Raw genomic sequence first — 19,720 nt, forward strand, 5'->3', positions numbered from 1 at the left:
AGACCATCTGCTCATCATTTTCTTCTTCTTCTTCAAACTCTTGGTACTGATCCATTCCTTTATCTCCTGCATCTTTCCTCCCCGACCCAATATTTAAATTCGCCACTTTCTTGAACCCTAAAACTGGGGAATCTGTGTGAAGTGGTAATATAGAAGAGGAAGGAATTGAAATTGCCTTTTGCATGTTGGTAGAAGCTTCCCAATTGGCAAAGCACTCGAGGAATTTGGATGCCATCTCTTTCAAGTTGTTGAAGTGATTCTTATAGTCATCTACAGTGGAACTATCCGGAGTTTTAAGTTCTGTAGAAGATGCACGTGACCCACCATGTGATTCACTTAAAACTGGTCCCTTTTCAGACTCATATAGGGCCAAACAATTAAATTTATTTGGGCCCAGAATTAAACCCTTCGCAGATCCAACATAAATCTGGCCCTTCTCAGTATTTGAATTTAAACCTACCGCACGTGCCACTGCAGAATCACGTGCAAAGTCAGCAACATCTGACTTTTCCTTCTGCTTAGCGACTGTATCTGTACTTTTACCCAGTGTCTTCGATATCTGCTGGGTAAAAGAATGTAACACCTCTTTCTCCTCTTCTTCTCCGATGACAACTCTCGCCGGAGATTCCACCCAAACCTGGAGGGTAAAAAGAAGTCTGCTTTGCTGCAGGGTGACTTCTTTATGAACCTCTCTACCATCTCCTTTGACTCTGATTCTAGCCCACTTTAGATGATTCCGGAGTTGAGTCTCTTCCTCTGTTTCCAGCCAGCCTCCACAAAATTCACCAATGATTTTGAAGACTTCAGATGACCAGAATTGGAGCGGCACACCCACAACCCTAATCCAGACGGAATTTGGCATATTTCCTTTTTCTATGACTCCTGATAAAGAAGACCACCACCAAAGATTGATTTGGGCTCTTTTCCAGTGCCATTCCCCTTTTAGGACTTGCTCAACTATGCTTTTGGATGGAAATTCAAACAGAAATCGATTTTCTCCCATGGCATAAATATTGAGCCCATGGATCTGTTTCCAAGTGGAAGAAGTCCATCTTCGTAGGTCATACAAAGTTGGAACTTCCTCATTTACAAAGTAACCAACCAACCAAGCATCTACCAAGTACCATATTCTGATGACGTGCCATACCTTCCTTTATTTGAATAAACCTCTCCCCTCTTTAATGCGAAACCTCCAACCACTTCATTGTTCGACCATTTACAGCTTTTAATTGCTTCTGCATATTGGAACTCTTTGTCCACAAACCTAGGCTCCCTCACATTAAATTTGTCAACAAAGCTATTAATGAATCTGCCAATCTTGTCAGCCAGATAGGTCCAGCCAGCATTAAACGATACTTCGGGTATGATTATCACCGCTATCCTCCCTCGTAAACTGATAATGCTAATATATCTGCCAAAGCCATTAAAATTCGTGGAGCAAAAGGTCTCAGAGAAAAACCCTCAGGGGTTGGCCTGGTGGCAATTGACTTGAGCCTTGGGGTGTTCCCTTTCAAGGTCTCAAGTTCGAAACCCACTGGGTGCAAACAATTTCTGAGGGCCATCGGACTGGGGAAACCCTGAATTAACCGTGGTGCACTTGCGGGAAACTCCTTGCCGAGGGCCTGTGCACCCACGGGATTAGTCGGGGCTCAAAGAGACTCGGACACCCGTGGCTAATAAAAAAAAAAAAGGTCTCAGAGAAACTGTCTCTCCTCTTCCATCTTCTCACTACATTGCCTCGTACCGTTGATGCCTCCCTCATGTTCTGGACTATCCATTCCAAAGTCTTCTTGTTCAAAGAAACTCTTCTGATGAAATTTTTACCTCTTTCGGTCCAGTCAAACCAATGTTCTGCTGTGTTTGAGGATCTAGTAATATCATAAGACTTAAAGCCTACCGCGAAATAAGTGCTATCATCCATCTCCTAGAAGGTTGAAAGAAAAGGAAGTAGAGTGAGAAATCCGGTGATCAGAAGGACCACCGGAGTTAGGGACCAGTATCACAAAGCAACTTTAGTGCATTGCCTCGGGATAAGTGCCTGGGAGTATTATATGCCTAATTCAAACCCTTGTTGTACAATCTGTTCACAGAGAACAGTCCATCTTGATTATGCTTCCATGTCAATTTATCTGGCTCAAAATTAGTTCCTTGAAATCCACCAATTACTGTCAGTAGTTCTGCTACCCATGCTATTTCCCAATCATTTAAAAGTCTTCTGAAGACTAAATTCCAGCCTTGGGGAGACCACATCTCCTCTATTGTACTATCTGGATTTGTGCTTACAGAAAATAAGCCAGGAAACAGTAGTTGTAATGTCCCCTGTCCACTCCAGTTTTCCTTCCAGAAAAGAATCTTGTCACCCCTACCCACCTTGTAGTTAACATTTGCCTTTTGAGCCAACCAGAAAGCTCTAATGGTCCTCCATACCCCCACACCATAGGTATTTGTCACCTCATTTGTACACTATTTCCCATTTTGGCCATACTTATGTTGGATCACCTCTTTCCATAGTGCCTGATCTTCCTGATTATATCTTCATAACCACTTCATGACTAAGCTCTTGTTCTGTACTTTTAGATTTTTCACCCCCAATCCTCCATGCATTCTGCTTTGTTGAACTACTTCCCAATTTACCAAATGGAACTTTTTTTCCTCATTGTTTCCTCGCCATAGAAAGTTTCTCCTTAGAGTGTCCAAAGCCTTAACCACCTTGCTTGGAATAGGAAATAAGGACATCACATATGTTGGCAAAGAATCCAAGACGGAGTTGATTAAGACGAGTCTTCCTCCCTAGGATAGGTATTGAGATTTCCATAGAGTTAGTTTCTTTTCAGTCTTCTCTATATGCCATCCCAGATTTCCACTGCTTTGTGCATTGATCCTAGAGGCTTTCCAAGATAAACAGAAGGCAAGTTCTCAATCTCGCAATTCAAAATGCTTGCAAGCACTTGGATCTGCTGCACCTCCTTGACTGGGAAGATACGGCTCTTCCTCCAGTTGACTTTCAGCCCCGAACATGCTTCAAAAACCACTAGTATTACCCTCAGATGGCAGATCTGTTCCTGATTTGCCTCACAAAAAACTACTGTATCATCAGCATACAGTAGATGGGAGATTTCCATAGCCTCATTAGCCCTGTTTCTCACATTAAATCCTCTGATCCAGCTATTTTGATAAGCAATTCTCATCATGCTGTCCAAGCCTTCCATAGCTATAATGAAAAGGAAAGGGGATAAAGGGTGCCCTGCCTGAGCCCCCTTTCTGATGGAAAAAAACCCATAGGTTCTCCATTTACTAGAATAGAGAACCTGGTAGTTTTAATGCAGAACTCCATCCACTTTAGCCATCTGCAATCAAAACCCATTTGTCTTAAGAGTGTTGATAAGAAAATTCCAGTTTAAATGGTCATAGGCTTTTTCAATATCCAAATTGCACATCACTCCTGGTTCTTCTCCTCTTAAGTCCGGTGTCAATACACTCACTTGCTATTAAAGCAGCATCCATAATTTGCCTCCCCTTTATGAATGCCATTTGGTTCTTATTGCCTAACTTGCTCACCACTCTCTTTAACCTTTCTGCCAGCACTTTGGCAATTATCTTGTACACATCAGTGATTAAACTAATGGGCCTAAAGTCCCGTAGTTCAGTTGCACCCACCTTCTTTGGAATCAAGGCCACAAAGGTGGCATTGAAACTTTTTTCAAACATCTGTTGAGAATGGAAATTCTGAAAAGTCAGCATCAAATCCTCCTTCAAAACATCCCAAAATGCCTGAAAGAAGGCCATTGTGTATCCATCCGGGCCAGGTGCCTTGTCAACAGCACACAGTTTGATCCCTTACAATGCTTTGGACACCTTGAATGTTCAAGTTTGGTCTCCATGCTTCTCTCTCCCTGTAAAGGTTCTGATAGAATTCTAGAATTGCATTTTGAATATTCATAGGTTCAGAGGAGCTAACTCTATCAACCATTAAAGTGTCAATAGTGTTGAATCTTTTGTGAGCTGTGGCCATCCTGTGGAAATACTTTGTGTTTTTGTCTCCACTCTTGATCCATTGCACTCTAGATCTTTGTCTCCCTGCTATCTCTTCATTTCTAGCCACTTCTCATACTCCATACCCAACTGAGCCTTCTGCAACTGCTCATCTTCAGTCAGAGGTCTGTGTTCTTGAATGACTTCTAGGGTGCCAGCTTGGTCCAGTATTTTGTCTTTTCTTTCCCTCTAATTTTCCTTATTCTCCTTGCTCCATTCTTTAAGTTTCCCTTTTAACAAGTTCAACTTTGCAGCTAACTTGTAGTCTGGTCTTCCTGTAACCTCAAAGGAGCTCCACCATTCCTGCACTTTGCTTCTGAAACCATCCACCTTCAACCACCAATTTTCAAACTTGAAATAAGTCTTCTTAAAGGACCAATCTCCACATGTCAGCATGATTGGATTATAATTAGATCCCAGGTTTGGCATTACATCCTCTTTGATCTGTAGGAACATTTCATCCCAAAGTGTTGAAAAGAGAAATCTGTCAATCCTAGAAGCAGTTATGTGATTTGACCCCCTCTCCAAGTATAGGATCCCCCAAATAAAGGAGGATCCACCAACTCCACCTTATTGATGCACTCAGAAAATTCCTTCATAGCACCAGATAGCCTGCTACATTTAGTTCTCTCAGATGGGAACCTTGTGACATTAAAGATCCACAAACCACCCAAGAACCCTCACATAAAGCCCTCATAGCACCTATCTCCTCCCAGAGTTCCCTCCTTACAATTCTCCCACAATCAGCATAAACTGTTGTCATAAACCAGATAACATCCTGATTTATCCCACACAGTTTACAAGTTAAACTTTGACTTCCATTTTCCCCTTTTCCCCTCTCCAATACCTCTTATCCCATAACACTATAATGCCCCCCTACTGCCTAATGACTCCAGCCATACACCCCCCACCCATCTGTTTCCCAGAGGTGTTGTAGATAATTTCCCACTTCCCTACTCAATTTTGTTTCCACCAGAACATAAATATCAGCCCCCATTGTTGTATTCTACTCCTTACAGTATTCCTTTTACTCTCCCTATTCAAGCCCCTCACGTTCCAAGAAACTATTTTTATCTTCATTATAAAGGAGTTATTAGTTTCCTCCCCCTACTTCTTGATTCACTCCTTGGTTCCCCATCTTTGAAATTCATATCAAATATCAAATTCCTTAGCTTTCTAGGAACTATCTGTTTATCAGCATTATGTAGCTGAAGTTATCTCTTTTCTCTCGTCTGGTCAATCTTTGTGAATAAAGCTTCGGCCTCCCTAGAGCAACCTTCAAATGCTGCTCCGAATTCCTGGCTCATTCTCACAATATTACCCTGAACCCACAAGTTCGATCTCATCACTGCTTCCTTTTCACATTCAGAAAAGTCTGTTTGTAAGGGAGTAGGCTCTCCCAGTAGAGTTATCTGGTTTGTGTTCCCATGTTCTTCAATTTTCTCTTCATCCTCTAGACTTTCAGTTGGCAAGGCCATTTGCCCAGCTTCTTCTCCAAACTCTTGGTACTGATCCAATCCTTTATCTCCAGCATCTGTCCTCCCGGACCCAATATTTAAATTCACCACTTTCTTGAACCCTAATCTAGATGGAGTGGTGATTCAAAAGAGCAGGGAGTAGAAATTGCCTCTTGCATATTGGTAGAAGCTTTCCAATTGACAAAGCACTTGAGGAATTTGGATGGCATCTCTTTCAAGTTGTTGAAGTGATTCTTATAGCCGGCTACAGTGGGACTATCGGGAGTTAAGTTCTGAAGAAGATGCACGTGACCTATCACGTGATTCAATTAAAGCTGGTCCCTTTTCAGACTCATATTGGGCCAAACAATTAAATTTATTTTGGCCCAGAATTAATCCCTTCGCAGATCCACCATAAATCCGGCCCATCTCCTTATTTGAATTTAAACCTACTGCACGTGCCACTGCAGAATCACGTGCAAAGTCAGCATCATCTGACTTTTCCTTCGACTTAGCGATTGTATCTGTACTTTTGCCCAGTGTCTTCGATATCTGCTGGAGAGACAACTCTCGCCGGAGATTCCACCCAAACCTGAAGGGTAAAGAGAAGTCTGCCTTGCTGCAGGGTCACTTCTTTAGGAACCTCTCTACCATCTCCTTTGACTCTGATTCTAGCCCACTTTTAGATGATTCCGGAGTTGAGTCTCTTCCTCGATTTCCAACCAGCCTCCACAATAATCACCAATGACTTTGAAGACTTCAGATGACCAGAATTGGAGCGGCACACCCACAACCCTAATCTAGACGGAATTTGGTATATTTCCTTTTTCTATGACTCTTGATAAAGGAGACCACCACTGAAGATTGATTTGGGCTCTTTTCCAAAGTCACTCCCCTTTCAGGATTTGCTCAGCTATGCTTTTCGATGGAAATTCAAACAAAAATTGATTTTCTCCCATGACATAAATATTGAGCCCATGGATCTGTTTCCAAGTGGAAGTAGTCCATCTTCGCATGTCAGACAATGTTGGAACTTCCTCATTTACAAAGTGACCAACTTCTATAAGAATTTACCTATCCCAATAACAAAAAAACCTCAAACATCTACCAAGTACCATATTCTGATGATGTGCCATATCGTCCTTTATCTGAATAACTTCTCCCCTCTTTAATGCCAAACCTCCAATCACTTCATTGTTCGACCATTTACAGCTTTTAATTACTTCTGCATATTGGAACTTTTTGTCCACAAACCTAGGCTCCCTTACATTAAATTTGTCAACAAAGTCATTAATGAATCTACCAATCTTGTCCGCCAGATAGGTCCAGCCAGCATTAAACGATACTTCGGGTATGATTATCACAACTCTCCTTCTCCCTCGTAAACTGATAATGCTAATGTATCTGCCAAAGCCATTAAAATTCGTGGAGCAAAAGGTCTCAGAGAAACTATCTCTTCTCATCCATCTTCTCACTACATTGCCTCATACCTTTGATGCCTCCCTCATGTTCTGGACTATCCATTCCAACGTCTTCTTGTTCAAAGAAACTCTTCTGATGAAATTTTTACCTCTTTCGGTCCAGTCAAACCAACGTTCTGCTATGTTTGAGGATCTAGTAATATCATAAGACTTAAAGCCTACCGCGAAATAAATGCTATCGTCCATCTCCTAGAACGTTGAAAGAAAAGGAAGTAGAGTGAGAAATCCGGTGATCAGAAGGACCACCGGAATTAGGGACCTGAATCACAAAGCAAGTTTAGTGCATTGCCTCAGGATGCTTCATGAAGTGCTTCTTTCGGAGTTAAACTTCCGTTTGTCCATATTTCGAGAAAAAGTATCTCTTGTTTTTCATGCCCATTCCCATAAGAATGAATACTATGATTCGTGTTTCGAACAGGCATGAATACAACATCTATAGGATAACTTCCATCTTGAAAGTTTTGTGGCGTTTTTATAAGATATCCACGATTTCTCTCTTTTTGTAATCCAATACAAAAATCAATTGGTTCCGTTAAACTAGCTATATGTTGTGTATTATAATTAAGATTTTTCTCAAAAAAAAAAAAAAGCTGGTCAATGTTGTTGCACCTTTTATGAGCATTGGCAATTTTATGAAAAATATTGGTGTTTCCGTCCCCTTCCTTGAGCCAGATGACCCTCGATCTTTGCCTCCAAGCTACCTCTTCATTTTTCAGGTGTTCTTCATATTCCAGAAGGAGAGAATTCTTTTTTACCATCTCCACCTCTGTTAGAGCCCTAGTTTCCAGAACACTGTCCAGTGCTGCCAATTGAGTCAATAAATTGATCTTTTGTATCTTGGGAAAATGAGCTAAAAAAGCTCTTTGAGAGTGAAATGTAAAAAAAGGGATTTCTATTTCTTTTTTCTTTTCTTTTGTTATAAATATTTAATTAAGGGCCCTCTAGGTTTTTTTAATTTACATAAAAACCCCTAAGTTTTTTAAATTTACACAAAAATCCAAAAATAAAAGCACTTTTTACCCAAAAAAAAAATAAAAAAATCTGTACGTTTTTCTCTTAAAAAATACGCAAGCAACTATTGGTTGCTTAAACAACTCCTTGTTGCTTATACAATAACCTTGTATCTCATTAAAACTAGGTAAACAACTAGTAGTTGTTTAAATAAATAAAGGTTGCTTATAATAAACAACACGAAGTTGTTTAAGCAACTCATTATTGCTTATACATGAACTCAATTGGAAATTAATTGATTGATCACAAATGAAAATTAACTAATATAAAAATCTTGTTTCTTGTAAAAACTAGTCATTTGATGAGTGATTAAATCCAACTTATTAATTTTATCATCAATTAATTGACTATACTAATAGTTTAAACAAAAATTTACGGATCCAGTGATAATGGAATCAATGTTGTTTGATTATATGAATATTTGAACATCAACTTATTGACTTGATAACAATTAAATATCAAACTAGTCGTTCAATGAGTTATTAAACCCAACTTATTAATAATATCATAATTGATCGCAAAATTGATTGACTCTACTAATAGTTTAACAATAATTTACTGATCTAGTGATAATGGAATGAATGTTGTTTGATTATATGAATATTTGAACATCAACGTATTCACTTGATAACAATTAAATGTCAAACGAGTCGTCCAATGAGTGGTTAAACCCAACTTATTAATAATATCACAATTGATCGCAAAATTGATTGACTCTACTAATAGTTAACAATAACTTATTGATCTAGTGATAATGAAATCAATGTTGTTTGATTATATGAATATTTGAACGTTAACGTATTCACTTGATAACAATTAAATATCAAACGAGTCGTTCAATGAGTGATTAAACCCAACTTATTAATAATATCACAATTGATCGCAAAATTGATTGACTCTACCAATAGTTTAACAATAACTTACTAGTGATAATAGAATCAATGTTGTTTGATTATATGAATATTTGAACATCAACGTATTCACTTGATTGTTATAAGTTGATGTTCTAATATTCATATAATCAAACAACATTGATTCCATTATCACTGGATCCGTAAATTTTTGTTTAAACTATTAGTATAGTCAATTAATTGATGATAAAATTAATAAGTTGGATTTAATCACTCATCAAATGACTAGTTTTTACAAGAAACAAGATTTTTATATTAGTTAATTTTCATTTGTGATCAATCAATTAATTTCCAATTGAGTTCATGTATAAGCAATAATGAGTTGCTTAAACAACTTCGTGTTGTTTATTATAAGCAACCTTTATTTATTTAAACAACTACTAGTTGTTTACCTAGTTTTAATGAGATACAAGGTTATTGTATAAGCAACAAGGAGTTGTTTAAGCAACCAATAGTTGCTTGCGTATTTTTTAAGAGAAAAACGTACAGGTTTTTTTTTTTTTTTGGGTAAAAAGTGCTTTTATTTTTGGGTTTTTGTGTAAATTAAAATTTTTTAGGGACTTCTGTGTAAATTAAAAAAAACTTAGGGGGATAGAGTCCCTTTTACCTAATTTTTAGAACTTGAGTCCTAAATTCTTAAATAAGTAACTCAAAAGTCTCTTTTAATAAAATGCCCCTTGTATCTTCAAGTTTCCTTGACTACTGTTGCTCCATTAACTACTGTCTACAAAACCATCAGTGCTCAACCACCAATTATCAAATTTGATCATACTTTGAGTGTTCCCAGGCACCACATTGCAAAGGTATAGGGACATGATCAGATGTTAATCTCTATAAGGTTTCTTGCTTAATGTTACTGAAACTGTCATCCCATTCCCCTGATATCAAGATTCTATCAATTCTAGAAGCAGTGGTGTGTAAATCCCCTCTGAACCAGGTATAAGCGCCACCTTCCAGTTTAGGATCATTAAGACACATATCCTCTATGAAATCTGAGAATTCCTCCATAGCACTGGATCTTCTGTGACAATTCCTTTTCTCAGAAGGAAACCTTGTTATATTAAAATCCCCACAAATTGCCCATGGTCCTTCCGTCAAGCCCCTCACATCTGTTATCTCCTCCCATACAACTCTCCTTTCCATTTGACAGTCATACACCCCTGTAATGTGACAATCAAAACTTTGCAGAATAGCCTCAAATTTACAAGTCAGAGTATAAGAGCCAATCTCCAAAACTTCCCCTTTCCACACCCTGCTATCCCAAATCATCATGATTCCCCCTCTAGTGCCACTAGCTTCTAAGCAAGCATACCTTGCCCATCTTCCCCGCCAAATTTGTTTAACAAGATCTCCTACTTCCCCTTCTGATGTAATTCAAGATATGAAAAGTCAAGAAATTAAAGGATAAATAGGTTGACACAAAGCAAGACTACTATTGGCAACTAAAGCTCTTCAATTAGCTAAAACCTCCAATTGTCATATAAACTAGCACCTAACCTCTTAGGGTGATCTCAAGGGAATCTAAGTTCCCAAGCAACCAACCTCTCAACAATCTCACAATCAAAGGCTTCAAACAAGCTCTCAACACTCAATGTGTATGATAACATCAATATTCAACATAAACTAAGTCTAGAGAAATAAAAGGGTCTACTATTTATACTAGATAGGAAAGAAAGACTAATGAGCTAGTACATATCTACCCTTAATGAAGTAAGGGCCTTGTTTGGCTAGTCTTCCTTTGATGAAGGCTTGCTATTTAATGAATAGCCTAATTTGCATGCATGACCACTTCTTCACACACACGGCCCCCTTGATGCTCTTCCTCCTCCCATGCAATCATCAACACTTGGAATCCCCGTGAAGGCTCTAACGTGTACTCAAGTACATCCCTCTTCATGAACAACCCTTGATTGGTTTGAAGCTCACGAGTTTTGACTCCTTGTAAAGGGCCTTGATGCAACTTGGCTTGTATCATTCTCCCCTTCTTGAAAACAATTTGTCCTCAAATTTAAGGGGTCATCATCATCCACGATCATAGGAGAGAGATCACACACGTTGAAGGTGTTATGAACTTGATATTCTAGAGGAAGGTCAATCTTGTAAGCATTGTCATTGAGTCTCTCAAGCACTTCAAATGGACCATCTCCTCTAGGCTTGATACTTGGTCTTCCTTTTGTTGGGAAACCTCTCCTTGTGAAAATGCACCCAAACCCAATCATCGGGCTCAAGTACCACTCTCTTACGACCCTTGTTTGCTTTCCCCTGGCTGTGTCTTGATTGTTCTTCTCAAGGTGAAGCTTCACCTTCTCATTCAATTTCTTCATGGCCACGGCCCTTTTGTTACCATCTAAACTCAAATTAACATCTTGAGACAAAGGGGTTAGATCAAGAGGGGTTAGGGGGTTAAAACCATAAACATCCTCAAATGGAGACATGCCAATAGTACTATGAATGACTCGATTATATGCAAACTCAACTAAAGGCAATTAATCTTCCCAAGATGTCAACTTCCCCTTACCATGGCCCTAAGCATAGAACCCTATGTCCTATTCACAACCTCGGTTTGGTGCTCGGTTTGTGGGTGACAAGAAATAGAAAACGACAATCTAGTTCTAAGGTGTCCCCACAATTCCTTCCAAAAGTGGCTAAGGAACTTAAGAGTCCCTATCACTCACTATGGTTTTGGGGATACAGTCAGACCTCTCTATAACGACACCCGCATATAACAGCACCTCTCTATAACAACCAAGGTTTTTCGGAACCGATTTTTTATGTTATATTTTACTTCTCTGTAATAGCATTTCACCTATAACAGCAACAACCAACTTTATAACAATACGCTCTTTGTAAAATTACCCCCCATATAACAACTATCTTCTTTTTTTCGGTAATATAATAATTAACCATCTTTAGCAGGTTTTTTCGGAAAACTCTATTTATTCTGGTGTGGATGGCAGGCAGGCCTATATTTCTTGGTTTTAATAGGACTCCTTACAAGCGTTGTTTCTATCTACTATTATCTAAAAATAATCAAGTTATTAATGACCGGAAGAAACCAAGAAATAACCCTTCACGTGCGAAATTATAGAAGATCCCCTTTAAGGTCAAACAATTCCATCGAATTGAGTATGGTTGTATGTGTGATAGCATCTACTATAACAGGAATATCAATGAACCCGATTATTGCAATTGCTCAAGATAGCCTTTTTTAGCTTTTAGGGTCTATTTTTTAGTTCAAGATCCCTCTTACTAACTAGAATCAAAGAATTAGTAGATTAGAATATCTTTGATTACCAATAATAAGTGTAGAGATTTTGACCAAATATTTGATCATTTAATACACTATTTATGACAAAAAATATCACATGAATATATATATTTTCATCATTAAACGATTTTCCTTTGTTATACAAAGTGTGACTAAGCTTGGAATTTGGCAATTAAAAATGAAAATTAGATTTTATGCATCTTTTTTGCCTATAACAGCAAAGTATTATTTAAAGGTCAATGATGTTATAGCTGTATGGTAGCCATTCTCTATAACAACTGAAAAATTTCGGACCCAACGATGCTGTTATAGAGAGGTTTGACTGTACCATGCAATTTTACCATATTCTCAACAAACAAGGATGCAACATGAGGTGCTTCATCACACTTATTACATGCAATAAAATGAGCCATCTTTGAGAATCGGTCAACAACAACAAAAATGCTATCTTTTCCCCTCCTAGTCCTTGGCAAGCCCAACACAAAATGCCCCATGATGCATCTAGCTAAAAGACCATTGTCCTTCACTCCATTTGCTGACAAGACAGAGATACTTCCTTCAGTAGTGCTGATGGCTGCTTCTTCAGAATCTAAAAGGTCTCATGTTGTGTCCAAAACTTCAGCAATCTAAAAGGCTTGCTAAACTGCTGTGCTTGGTCACCACAAGTAACATTGGGGCGTGATCAGAACCTGTTCTGGATAGATGATTTACTTCCAATTGGCCAAACCATTCTTGAAAAAGATCATTGGTGAGAGTCTAGCCTTTTAAATATACAATCATTACCAGCTCTTCCATTCCACCAAGTAAAGGGCTTCCTTTGTAACTAGTCTCAGTTAATTCACAAGAGTTCAAGCAAAAAGCAAGATCTTCATATTGATGAGGATATCGTGGTAAGCCTCCAATCTTCTCCTCCTCATTCATGATCATATTGAAATCCCCTCCTACTAACCAAGGAGTGTTCATGTCATTAGCTAAACAGTACAAACTATCCCACAAATCAATTCTCTCAATGGCATCACATTTAGCATAAACTAAAGTTGATATCATTGATCTATTGTAATCCTATAAGAATAGTTTAATAGTAATGTACTGTTCAATATCCTTGATAATCTCTACATCCACACAGTCATCCACAAAAAACCAAATTTTCCCATTGCAGTTGAAGTTGGCATACTTCATTCCTAGCCTTCTTCTGTACTTTTGAATATGCCTAGAATATTGGAATGGTTTCATCCAAGCAATAATAATAAATTTATGATGTCTGTGAAGCATCTGAACTCTGTGAAATGCTTGTTGGGTATTCACAGATCTTATGATCCAAAAAAGAGTTTTTGATCATCATTTAAAATTAGATTTTGTAGCACCTCTCCTTGGTATAACCCTTGTTGGCTGAGAATCTGTTGTATTCTGTTTTTTGGACTTCCTGTTCCCCTTTTGTTGAGACTTTGGAGATAGACCTGCTTCCCTGATTACATGTTCAAAAACCTGATCTACTGATCCCTTTCCTTTTGTGATTTTGCTTGAACTTATCTTCCCTGCATCTGCACTATCTCCATCCTTCTCTATAAAATGGAAGACAATATCATGCAATGCCTTAAGAGGAGAATTCTTCCTTTGTATGCAAATTTGCTTTTCATTATCTTTGGAGATCTGGACAAGTAGCCTGCTCATTGATTGAGCTTTTATTCTTTGAACTATCAACTGAAGGATAAGATTTATAACCTCCACTGAACCTCATCAGTCATGAAAGATTGATCAGCTTCATTCATCTTTACGTCTGTAACCATCTCCTTTGAAATAAACCCTTTCTGATGCTGCTTAAATTCCTTGGTATCTTGTGACCTATCTGAAGGATCAATTTGCTTAACAGTGTTGTCCTTCTCCTCCTCTGGACCAATATGTGATTGACTGCCTTCTTGGTCCACTTCATTTCCTCTGGTGATTCAACTGATTGAATATTGTCATCACCAACTTCATGGGATGCATTAGAAGCTGTGACACTCCTCTCTTGAGAACTATCCTTCTCCATACTTGCATTATCTGTACCCTCCTCTTCTACTGTTAAGACTTTTAGAGAAGGATCGAGTCACAGGACGATGAACAGGAAATTCTAAATCAATTAACTTCGACTTTCCCTTGCCTTTGTTCGAATTCCTAGTTCGACCTATTTTGAATATAAATTCAGCTCGTTAAAGGGAAGCTGAAACCTTAGAGTTCAATGGAAGAGAGAACTCAGATCTCTTGTTTTTGGTTAAAATATGCTTCCTGTTTTATTCCCCAAATCCCCCTTTAAATAGGGAGTCTTATTACAGCAATAGGAAGTCTAGTCCTTATGAAACTAGGAAACATAAATCCTTTTCTAGAAAAAAAAAAAAATAGCTAAACCTAATCCTTAAAGCTAGGAAATATAAATCTATTCTAGAATAATAAAAATAGCTACACATAAAGCTGCTAAAATATAATTAAATACTTAATTTAATTGGTGCCCTCAAATGCATCCACAACATCTACCCTTACACTCCATAGTTTTTCCTGTTGCTCATGTTGCTGAATCATTTTATCTTCTTCACCAATGCTAGATTGCTGAGATTCTTCCACTTTATCCTGGTTGAAAGATCCTTCCACCCACTGCTTAGTATTCATTTTTCCAACCTCTGCTGTGTATCTTTCCTGAACCTTTGTAGGTGAACTTGTGGTAACCTGATTGACATGATTACAGTCACCTGATTCTCCTCTGATTGCTTCTGACTATCAGCAAGTTGCTTCCTCTCAGATAAATGATTCTTTACAATTGGTTGTGCATTTTCCTGGCTACCTTCTATTATGGTATCATCTTTGTTTTCTATCTCCTTGTTGATCATATCATCCTGTTCATGTTCCTGGAGGGCCTCGAATTTGTTCTTCACTGTCACTACATTACTAGTTCCATTTTGTTGTTGTTTCATCTCCTTTGTATCTTCTGATCCACCTTGCACCACCTCCTCACGAAAAACTCTACCATCTTTGATGACATTCCACTGTCCCGGATCTCCCACAATTTTACCACTAGAAAGCATCCTTGCAGATTTCTTACTGTTGGGGTTCTGATAGCCAGAATTTCTCCTTTCCACCTGTTGATCCTCCGTTACCACTTCTTTGCACTTATCAACTTCCTGATTGTTAATTGTGTTCTCTCCTTGAACAGCAAGTTCAGGATGAAGATATCTACACTCCTCTTCATTGTGCCCTTGCAATCTACATTCACAACAATATTTGGGAAGATAATCATATCGGATTTCTACCTTCATAATACTAACTTCTTCTGTAACATCATCAATCTCTATATCAACTGATGTCGGTAAATCAGTCAATAAATCCACAAGAACCTTCACCTTTGCACAACTAGGTCTAGTACGATTAACAGTAGCTAGATCTAGATGAAGAGGTTTCCCTACTGCCGAAGCTAGGGAAAACAGTGCCTCCACATAAAAGGTGGGCAATAGATTCGGAAACGAGATCCATGGAATCATCTTCGACGTTTCTTCATCTATTTTAAATTTTGAATCATATATCAATGGGCGCATTTGATATGAATATCCATCCTTCGACTGGACATAATATTCCCCTTTCGACATTAGATTTAAAAAATCCTCCATTAATGATAGTCTAATCAAAACATGTCTATGTCTGAACAATCCAATTTGGCACTCACCTTTAATACCACATTGTGATGGTATTATCTTCCTTAATTCTTCCATCTCAGGCCATCCATGAGAATTGTCCAATCACAGCATGTTGATTCTCTTTGATCTCCATTAATTCTACTTCCGATTGTTTCCACCTAATTACTGGTTGTCCATTGCGATATATAACAGGCTTCATCTCCAAGGTTTTGGACAACGTAGGGGTTTTCATGGGGTTGTTTAAAACAGTTGGCTTGAATAATTGAGCATAATTGATCTTTGGTGGTTGAGTAGGGTTTGTAGTGTTTGTGGTAGATGTTGAGGGTTCAACCAAGGTCTGACCAGCCAGTGGCCGGAGAGGCCATATTTGCTGGCGCCGACGTGGATAGCTGAAAAAGTGATAGTTGCATTTAAGTTCTTATAGGTGGTATATAGGCTATAAAAGAAAGAAATTTGTATTCATCTGCATCATTGTTTACATGTCCTTATATGTCCCTATAGTGTTGCTTTAATATATAGCAGCAGGATGTCTCTGATTAATTGAGACGAGTGACACTTTTTGATTGAGCGGTGTTATCACAGTTAGAGTGCACCAAGAAATGCTTGGAAGAAGTTGCACTTTAATAATGCTGATTTAAACTGTTAGCAATCATTGCCAGATTTGTTCTTCTCCTCCACCAAAACCTCGCTTTCCCTCGTTTTTTTCCATGTGTGTGTAGCATTTTTCTTACAGAAGCATCTATAATTAAACATACACATGACCGTTCTTGATTATGCAAAGACCACATAAGATAATTAAATGGGTATGATCAAATTTTAAATCTTCTCCCTTGATGCATGCAAGATCACTCCTCCCTCTTGGATAAGTGTCCACATTTAATTTTGTACCACAACTAATATCCACCGTTGCGAAAAAGTGAATTAGACAGTTATGCTCCATTGCTGGTTATAGCGGACCTACTTTAACGATTGCCCTTACAAAGCAAATACTTGTAATTTAGCTAAATATTATGTAATTTGACTTAAATTTTCGGTGCACCCATTTATCAATTTTTTGTATTTATTACCTCTTTAAAGTTTGAATGCCATTAGTGGAAATCCTGGTTGGGTGGCCACAGTTATGGATGAGCTAAACAATAATATGCACTATGCATGATTAGGTTCTATGATGGCATGTTTTTTGCTGAAGATATTGCAATTAATTGACGAAACTAGCAAGGAAGTCAATGAAACGCTGCAATTACGGAGAAACACATTAAGACTAAGGATATTAAGATGCAACGAGAACCTGTGGCCTGGATGAGGCACCAGTCTCTAGGTGTACCAAGAACTTCACAGGATGATCAAGGTCGCTTTTTTTTACAAGCCACTGCATTAGAATATCACATTGTTGTGATAGTCGGCCTTGAATGCCTATGTTCTTTACTAAAATACTATCTCAGATGAATGAGAATTTATGTCCTTTGATGATTGATGTACTTAAAGCGGTGAGGTGGCTTTAAATTCATACAGGGGAAGTTGTCTCAAGATGTCTCAAGATACCAATGATCTCTCTAGACGTTTTGGAAATGGACCACCTGTTTCTACTAAATGGTAAAAGAAACTTAACTGGATTGCTATATCCTAGCGGATTGACTGGTTTCCGTGGATCACTTTAAATAATGTTTTTTTTTTTTAAAATGAGAACTTCTTTCCTTCTCTTTCTTTAGAGAATGTCTGGGACTCTTACTATTGCTTCTCACGAATTATACTCCTGGAATTGATAACTACTTTCTTTTTCTTCCTTCAGCTAATATCTTATACTCTCACTAGTGCTTCGTCTGAGCTTTAAAACGTACGTTACATATAGTGGATTTGACTGTGCTTTGAAAATATTGAACACGTTAATTCTCTAATGCGAAGGCTATCTAATTAATGTAACAGGTGGCTTATGCAGAGAGAATTGGACAAGAGTGGTCGAAAGTTGCAGAGGAGACCAGTCGTTATTCAAGAGAGAGTGCATAAAACGTATGCTGTAAAATCAGATATTACCTTTTCCTTCTTTCATTTTCGTGTCAATTGATTGTACAGTGGGAAACTAGAAGACACATCTATACTCCAAAGTTTACCTAAGTTTCCCACTCTTATAAGTTTTTTCACACTTGAAGAATTATTTTCTTGTTTATGAATAAAAGGTTTCCATTTGAAGAATTGTATGAACTGCTAACTGACAAGCATGAATCCGAACTGCAGTTCTGTGGCATGATGGCTTATTTTCTGGACAGCATTCATGGCCAAATTGAGGAACTAGTTTAATTGTAATTCAATGTCAGCACCGTCTCTTTCTCAGTAAAAGGGATAGTGCACAGGGCTTCCTTGCTGCTACCCCACTTGACTGCGCCTGTTTTAACACGATTGACGATCTTATAAGTAGCCTGCTGAAACAAAAGCTTGAGCACGTCGTTTCTTCAAATATTGAGGTTCTCCATTCTTTTTGACCTGACATAATTTATCTCCAGAGTGCAAATTCATAATGGGATGTATACTGGCAGCCCCGGTTTAGCCCTACGCAAGAGAACAATTACGGTTGTGCATGGTGTTTGAGAATAATACAAGTAGATTTTCCTTGCTGCTATACTTTTGTGATGAGCCGAGTATTCATATTTTTGTATTTTCCAGAATCCTTCTTAAAGTCTTGAATAAAGTATTCTATAAGGGTAGGGTTTTTTTTTTGAGTTGTGCAGATTATTATTTTACCATTAATGTGCAAAAATTGGGTGGAAAATATCGAAGTTTGCACATGATCCTTTTGGTAAACTTTTTAAAGGACTTGGTCCGGTTTTGCTTATTTACTCCCTCCGTTCGCAAGTCATAAACTTAAAAGTTGCTCGAGTTTAGTGGAGAGTTTGGCGAATTCCTTCGGAGGTCGATCGTGATTTTTCCTTCCTTGAGTAAGGAGTGTTCCACGTTAAGATACTTGTGTTGATTTGCATTTTTCGCACCTTCAACTTTTTGTCTAACTGTTCAAACGGTTTTGTTTATTTACTCCCTCCGTTCGCAAATTGTAAACGTAAAAATTGCTCGAGTTTAGTGGAGAGTTTGGCCAATTCCTTCAGAGGTAGATCCTGATTTTTCCTCCTTTGAGTTAGGAGTTTTTCACGTTAAGATACTTGTGTTGATTTACATTTTCCGCACCTTCACCTTCTTGTCTAACTGTTCAAACGGTTTTGCTTATTTACTCCCTTCGTGCAAGTCGTAAACTTACAAGTTGCTCGAATTTAGTGGAGAGTTCGGCAAATTCCTTCAGAGGTAGATCGTGATTTTTCCTCCCTTGATTAAGGAGCTTTCCACGTTAAGATACTTGTGTTGATTTACATTTTCCGCACCTTCACCCTCTTGTATAACTGTTCAAACAATCTGGTTCTTTGTGTGCATAGGTCGCAGTCAAACTGACAATTGGTACTAGCTAAATTTTTCAATAAAGCTAACAACTTGAAAGAATGATGTTGGATGCACCTCAAGAATTTCAGGGTCTATCAATTACAAGACCACCACATTTCAATGTGAATATTATCTATGTGGGAATTCGAGAATGCATGACTTTATTATGAGGAGAGATATAGTGGTTTAGCACATTATTCAGGAGATCCAAGGATCCTTTAGCTAGGGATGACAAATGAGTGGGTTTGGTTGGATTTGGGCAAGTTGTAAATGGTTTGAACAAAATGAGTTGGGTTTTTAACCAGCTCATATTTCATTTGGGTAAAATATGGGTTGGGTGATAAATGATGTGTTGGTTATAGGTTAGCCATATTATATAAGTGTAATATTATTTCAAGTGTAATGTTTATAATTTTTCTTTTGTCGAATTAAATTAATTTTATTCATACATTTATAACTAAATATTATGAAATAGAAG

At 38.0% G+C, this 19,720-nt stretch overlaps 1 protein-coding gene across 14 annotated transcripts in view; it reads left to right on the forward strand.

Moving 5' to 3' along the window:
• LOC132636014 (sorting nexin 2B-like) overlaps nt 1-18,536 on the forward strand; it is a 41,957-nt gene extending 23,421 nt beyond the window's left edge. For 2 of the 14 annotated variants that reach the window (XR_009580918.1, XM_060352647.1), the window contains 2 exons: nt 17,746-17,829; nt 18,055-18,536. Coding sequence is in view for 6 of the 14 variants with exons in the window: in XM_060352647.1 (XP_060208630.1) it covers nt 17,746-17,826 (81 nt within the window). In the remaining 8 variants the exon portion in view is untranslated. Of the gene's footprint in view, nt 1-16,982; nt 17,240-17,334; nt 17,416-17,611; nt 17,657-17,724; nt 18,013-18,054 lie in introns of those variants that run through there. The other 12 variants (XR_009580917.1, XM_060352646.1, XR_009580920.1 and 9 more) reach the window with 11 other exon arrangements.
• Nucleotides 18,537-19,720: the final 1,184 nt, after the last annotated feature.

Source organism: Lycium barbarum, chromosome 4, assembly GCF_019175385.1.
Source record: "Lycium barbarum isolate Lr01 chromosome 4, ASM1917538v2, whole genome shotgun sequence".
NCBI lineage: Eukaryota > Viridiplantae > Streptophyta > Magnoliopsida > Solanales > Solanaceae > Lycium > Lycium barbarum.